Source organism: Phalacrocorax carbo, chromosome 10 (genome assembly GCF_963921805.1).
Source record: "Phalacrocorax carbo chromosome 10, bPhaCar2.1, whole genome shotgun sequence".
In the NCBI taxonomy this organism is placed as follows: domain Eukaryota; kingdom Metazoa; phylum Chordata; class Aves; order Suliformes; family Phalacrocoracidae; genus Phalacrocorax; species Phalacrocorax carbo.
In genome coordinates, this window is record NC_087522.1 from 8,737,308 (window position 1) to 8,744,549 (window position 7,242).

Consider the following 7,242-nt stretch of genomic DNA (forward strand, 5'->3'; position numbering starts at 1 on the left):
CTTTTCTGTATCCGGCTTTTTTTTCCTCTTTTGTCCTTTGGCTCCAAGATTTGGTGTCTTGTCTTTTGTCTGATGAATAACTCCAGCATAAATGTATAAAAGGAGTTTAAATGTTGACTGCTGTACCTCCATTAAGAGCTCCAGAAGCAACAACTGCCTGAACCAGCTAATAAGCAATGAACGGAGGGAGGGCAGTTCGTGACAGCTTCCGATGAGAGCTACGGAGAAGCGGCCTGGGCAGCTGCAGCAGCTTGTAGCTATTTGTAGTTGCAGGAGGTCTAATTAATCTACTTGAGAAGCAGAGATCCCATTCCCCACCCCCTTTACATTTGACTGAATTTATGGAAGGGAACTGACAAAATACCTCCTAATTTAGGGTGGCGCTCAAGGGAAACCAGCTCTTAATGGAATAATGCTCACAGCTGTAGCATACTTTACTGAAACAGTCTATTTTGCAGCTGAAGGTTTTTTCTCTCTGAAAATTTAAACCTGATTATTTAAATCACTGTGCCTAAAGGAAGGGGAAAGAGGCCTTTTACTTAAAAGAGCAGTTATAACACGTGCTGTAAAAGTGAACCTTAATCTCAAAAAAAAAAAACCACAACCACAAAAAAAACAAAAAACCAACAGTAATTGCCTTCTATGTGTTCTTGGTAAATGAGGAGCTATACAATAGCATAGTTTCACACTTTATTTTTGAGACAGTCTCCAGATTTAAGCAACAGGTCAATGATAAATGAAACATTAATATTGCAGTGGATTTACATAGAACATCACATTTTTAACAATGATTGAGACAGAGTATTTGTCATGCAAATCACTTGTGTACACCATGTAATACTTATATCAATACATATCTGTACAGTATTTACATTTTATATTTAAACTCTAACTAGAAACATTTTCCAAGAAAATATAGAAATGAAACTGGTAAGCCACAGTCTTTAATTTGTAGTATTGGGTCTACAACAGACCTAGCTTTTCCAGCAAGCATATCTACATTGATATGTAGTAAATCTTAAAAATATGCAGTTTTTATATATGAAGCATTATAAATGCTGCTCAGTTTACAAAGGTTCAGTTTTGTACCAGTTTAAAATGGTTCAAAATGTTAAGTGATGCAGAGCTTATATTGTCAGAATATTGTAAAATTTAAGTCAGTCCAGCTGAGCTTAAGTATTATATACAGTTCTCTCCCTGGATTGCACTGGCGCCATGGCTGATGTTAGTGGCCAAACGGTTTAGACACTGGGCGAAGCCACGCACATGGCAGAAGCAGTAGTGGCTCTTGCTGGCCCCTGCAGTCGTGAAGGGCAATGTTAAAAACAAAGAGCTGAAGAGTTATGCGAGTTTCAGTGCAACAGGAAGGGAGACGTCTGTTGTCCCCGGAGGACTTTTCCTCAGCATGGCAAAACTGTAACAGATACTGCTTTAGGCCACTGAGCAGTATTAGTCGTATTAGCCACCCCTGGACTTGAAGCCCAATAAAAAAGGGAAAGGTTGAGAGATTTTTCTTCACCCTCATGGATAGTACCTGATTTGGCCAAAATTTTCACAAGCCACTTTGTTTTACTGGCCTCGTGGCCAGTGGAAATTTTGGGCCAGTCTCACTCCCTGTTAATACTGTTACAAAGAACATTTGAAATCAAATATTATCACACACAAGAATGCTATTCCATTAGCTTTGGTAAATTAAATAGATATATCGAGCACCACAAATAGCTGTTTAAGATGTCGCATTTTAATGCTAAGAAATAATATATTTCCTGCTATAATATCCTCAGTTACATGTTACTCTAAATAATTATTTCTGCCGGATATAAGAACGTCAAACTAAATACAGCAAATGAACTCTCAAGGCATTTCCTTCATGCTTATAGGCAGACATTCTCACCTGGTTAAAAAAATAAGATTTTCTTGAAGGTGATATTTCAGAAGATAAGAATTGATACAAAAGTGCTTCATGGCTTATTAATGCTTCCATAATCTCACATTTCTCCAGAAATACTTTATTTGCTGCTTTTCACCTTTACACTCATTAGTACCACTGGTTCTGGCTTATCACTATTTGCATCACAAATCTGCTTGTCCAAAGCTAAAACTAATGTATGCATTGCCTGAAAACAAAACTTGAAGTTGCAGAAGAGAAGACTCAAAACAAGTGACATTAGCAGCTCCATAATCGTGCTGCTTTGCAAACATAGGACACACAACTTAATTCATGTCTATAACGGAACACAAACTCTCTAAGCAAAGAAGTCCCCACACTGATACTTGTTCAAGGATGCTTCCTCATTTGGCTGAGTTTTACTCCCTTGAAAGTACTTGGATTTGAACATTCATCCAAGTAGACTGCAATTCCACACACTCTGGGGAAAATCTAAGGTGTAGAAAGGTTTGCTTTGTTCTTTTCCTCTCAGCCTATTTGGCAAACATGCAATAAAGCAAAACATCCACAGGCTGATGTCCCATGCAAAACAAGGCAAATTAGCAAGAGAGGAACAATGAAACAGACTCTCTCTTACAGTTAAGAGGAGATTTGAAACAGATCAGCTTAGTAAGTCTGTGGTCTTGCCAGTGCAGCACAGTTACTTATCATGTATCCAGAGATGCTTCTGTAACTTCAATAAGCAAAACCGCTTTGACAAAGTACTGGGTCTCCAAAGCATTTATTGGCACAGCAGGCATGGCTCAGGTTCAACAAGTTGGTGAAAAATTGTGTACTAACAGAAGCAGTAGGGTCCAAAAACCCACTTCTTCCCCCACTGTGGAATATGGGCTTTACCTTAAGAACAGTATGTGCGCTATCAACAGAAAAGCGTTGTTGTAAAATCTGCCATAGCAGTTTACAGACTATCTGTAGGACCACAGAAAGATCTTCCACAAATTACCAAAAAAAAAAAAAAGTGAAAGAAATGCTTGTGGGGGAGTTTAGTTGCACTAGGTAATCTATGGGTAATTTTTTAAAGTAAATTTTTTTTCAATTTCAGCTGCTGAAGCACAGATCTGAAAAATCGCCTTTAAGAATGCAATAAAAATACTGAACTTTTCTGTCCATAGTTTGTTATCAAGCAGAGGAATGAATCCTGCTTGCTTAACTATCTAGGGCTATATCCTACAGAAAAAAAAATAATCAATTTCCTGGTTTCTCTCTTTAAAAACATTAAATGGATGTGAAATTGTTTAGGGGTATTTTCATATGCAAAGCCTAAACTCATGCACACACCCTGTCATCTTACTCCTTTAGTAGTAACTTAGTGTTAATCAAACTACAACATATCTAAAACATAAGGAGGACGTTACTGTATAAAAAACAGATGAAAACAGTTATTAAATCTTACTGCTTATTGTGAGTGTATGAGCAAACAGGAATGAGTCTTAGCCTACTGGCAAATATCAAACCACAGCTGTACTTAGTGTCATGTCTACAGACTCAAACGTTTGCTGTTGGGACCTGCATGTATTTCAGTGCATATCAACCAAACCCTTTGGCACAACTAGTTAACTACGTAGCTGCCAGTCTACCGCTGAGTTGCATTTCTGAAGAAGAAAAGCTATTTCCATAAAGGCAGGAGAGCAAATCCTAAATGAAAGCCTCACTCAGCTGTTCATTTACTGCAGAACACAAAAGACTTGAAGACTGATACTGAGATTGTGGGTTTTCTTCTTAGAGACAAATTAAGTGCTAGATCACTCTGTACTCCACTTCTGGTGCTGCATTTTAGTGAGAGATAGAAGTCTTGCAATCACTCCTCCTTTTATGGGAAATGCACTCAAATAACAGGTATAGGACATTTTACTATTAGCTTCGACTTCCTACCCTCCCAACCCAAGTAAACTGGAGTTGTAACTAATAAGTGAAAACAAGGCTTCTGTGTTTTCAATTGAATTAAGTTCTAATATAATCATCCCCTAGGATTTGAAGCTTACTTCAAATTATACGCCAATAACTATTTACCCTGAAAGGTCTTGCCAAGTTTTTATGTCATAGTAAAGTGTGTGTATATATAAAATTTACAGTTGTCTTCATTTAGTTTGTCCAATTTTACATTATCATTCAACTGTATGCTTATTTATAGGTTGATGCAGGTATACGAGTTGCCGATCATGTTCTATTTCTTATTTGCAATTCTTCGTTTCCTCGTTGCCAGCATATCATAAAAGGGATCCCTGCTGATACTTGCTCTAGAAGAGAAAAAAGGAATCAACTGTTTGCTTAACAAATACCTGTTTTTGAAAATAAAAACTATTTTGTTCTCTCTTCCCTGTGGATGACTCCACATTCTTAATAAGATAATGGATGGTTCACTTCTAAGCATCACAAATATTTCTTTACAAAAAGGTGTTATTCATCTGTGATTTGTTAAGAATTCATACCTTCATCTTGAGCATTACTTATTTCTTTAAGTGTGGGTCTACTTTATAAACCTTACAAGATAAAGTCAAGCTGTGAAAGTTTAAAGCTACACTGTGAACATGCTTAAGATAGATGTCACTAAAGTTAATTATTAGGTGAAGTAAGAATCTAATAAAATTAGGGTTAAAGACAATTCACACAAAGCTTTACATCTGCTTAAAAAAAAAAAAAAATCCACATTTTCATCATTTGAGTTAGTAGCACTATTTCCTTAGGACCAGACAGTAACAGGAGACTTGTATCTTGATCCATCAACCCCACGTAGCTTGTCATTATTCCTAGAGGACATTGCCACATCAGACTTCTTCAAACAAGTTAGAATACAAATTCTTTCAGTACCTTACACTTCATTTCTGAAAGACATTTAAGACTTTAAACTCACTTGATAGATTTAATCCACTCTTCTTTTTCTTCTGGGGTGGGAGCAGATATTCTGTACACTACATGGTTACCTTCCACCACTCTACCATCAGCTTCAGTCTTACACGCCTTAATTACTTGACCTTTATGACTGGGGTTATAGAGCTCAAAGCAGTTCTGGAGGGTAGAAATAAAGAAAAAATTAAAAAAAAAAAAAAAGAAACAAACCACAAAACCAAAACTGACAAACATCTTCAGTTAACACTACATCTAAGTTCTATATGGTTTACTTAATTTTAAAAAAATTATTAAAATCTTACTGGTTTTCTAGGGTCTTCAACTTCTCTTATGCTAAGATTTTCTAATGGAATAATTCCTCTAGGTTCTTTGTCCTAAAAGATTAGAAAAATAACACATTATTAGCCACTTAAGTATCTTGATCACAGATGAAGTTCACTGTAATATATACTCACTGTTGTGTATTCAAAGTAATACAGGCAATTATCAGTCAGGATAAACCATCTCCGTTTCCACGTTTTCACTCTTCCCCCTACAACCAAAAGGTATGGCTGAATTAAACATGTGTTGCTGTCAAGGTTTCAACAATGGATAAGAAAGTCATTTAGTTTTGCTTGTTTTTCAAAATATGGCTTAATTACTTAACTGTAAATGGATCAGGCACAGGTGAGCTGAGGTTAAAGGAACATGTTACTGTAACTCTTTGACTAAGATCAAACTCCTGAGAAAGCATTAACTACAGTGCTGCTGACCAGCCACAAAAACTGTATGCTCCAAGTTGCAAATGTCTCCTCTCTTACAGGGAATGAATGCAGTAGCAGTTTAGCAGTCAGACCTGCTCCCTCTGTCCATGCCATCAGAGTTGTTTACTGCATCAAAAATATTAATGCTATTCAGCCCTCAGACATGCAGTCAGTGCAAAGTGAGGCCAATCACCGGCAAAACCAGTAACTGGGTTCCAGCAACAGGACCAACCCTCTCCACAGCGTCTTGTAAAAGGAAAGTGTCCCATCAATAAAATTATGGGCATTTTATCACCTTCCTTTCACTCCACTTGTAAGCATGCATGTGATTAAGAACCTACCTCTAACTTTCAGATTTAACAACAAGTGTGTAAGATGCTTATTATTAGCAGAACAAATATGATGTGTCACCAATAAGGAGCAAATCCTATGTCAAAATGTACCATTTTTAGTTGCTTTTCATCATTTAGTATTTTAAAGACATGTTCTCTTTGTAGGTCAATATTATATACACCTGACAGAAGAAATAGCTATTGCTCCAAAAATGCCAATTTTTCCTGCACTAACAGTTTAGACAACAGCAACCACAGAGTGCCTCTTTCTTGCACCTGCTAATGTCAGACTGTAGGGGACATTCCTTTTAGAAACACACATTATTGCCTTGGCCCTTTCAGCTGGTTTTCTGCCCTCAGCTACTTCAGAACATGTCTAGCATTCCACAATTACATTATTTTTAAAACTAATTTCCAGGAAAGACAATTGTAGATAAAGCATTCATGTGTTACTAATATATAGGCTTAGTTCCACCACAGCTATCTGACTTCAGGATTATTTCACCACCTGTGCATCATCCATTCAGCAATGATTTAACCCAACATCTCAAAATAATTGATCTTGCTATTGAAATCCCGTGCATAAAAGAGTACCATTAATACACACAAGGCCCCAGTTTAATCCAAGTCATAGAACTAAATCTAAGACAGAAGCATAACTTTTTAATATTTTTCTTCTACTTGAGATAGCTGGGTTTTTGTTTAATGCAGAAATCCAAATCATATTAAGTTAAAGAAAAATTCTAGGAATATCATGAAATTTCTTGATACCAGCCTACTACATGTTTGCATTGCAGACCATGTTGCATGTTGTATCTTCCTTTTGCTTGGTTTCATGACCTACACGGCAACCCAACGCTAACGCACTGCAATGTTCAATGTACTCAATAAACTTCATGTTTCCACTACACACACACATATCTTAAGAAAAATTTAATCTGCAAGCAGGTGTGGTGAAATAAGAGAAGGCAAAATAGTGCAAGATGCAGAAGCTGTGACAGAATGAATGGTTGAGTGAACTGGAGACAGTGAGGGAAGAACTGGTGGCATTTTAGTACAACCACTGTGACAGATCCTTAAATAAAGCATTGTAGAAACATTCAAACAGGCACGTAAGTCACTAGAAAAATTCCCATCACCTTGACTGAGAGCTGGTTCAAGTATCAGGAAGTATTTGGGCTAGGAACGGAAAGTCGACAAACTTCAGCTTGACTCACTTCCAGATCAATGAAATAGCAGCAGCTGAGTCAAGACAGCTGCCGGGGCAGTCCTTGCTATTGCCATAACATCACATTGCTTCATATAACCCAGTGTTCATTGCCATGATTTTAAGTCACATTCTGCTCTCTAAGGTTAACAGGTTGACATCATT

General features: G+C 37.0%; 1 protein-coding gene across 2 annotated transcripts in view; it reads right to left on the minus strand.

Annotated features, from left to right (window-relative positions):
* Positions 1-676: 676 nt before the first annotated feature.
* CYTH3 (cytohesin 3) overlaps positions 677-7,242 on the minus strand; it is a 54,471-nt gene continuing 47,905 nt past the window's right edge. For both annotated transcript variants that reach the window (XM_064461719.1, XM_009501064.2), the window contains 4 exons: positions 5,251-5,327; positions 5,098-5,169; positions 4,800-4,954; positions 677-4,185 (listed from right to left, as the gene is read on the minus strand). In XM_064461719.1, the coding sequence (XP_064317789.1) occupies positions 4,113-4,185; positions 4,800-4,954; positions 5,098-5,169; positions 5,251-5,327 (377 nt within the window). In that variant the 3' untranslated portion in view covers positions 677-4,112. The remainder of the gene's footprint in view (positions 4,186-4,799; positions 4,955-5,097; positions 5,170-5,250; positions 5,328-7,242) is intronic.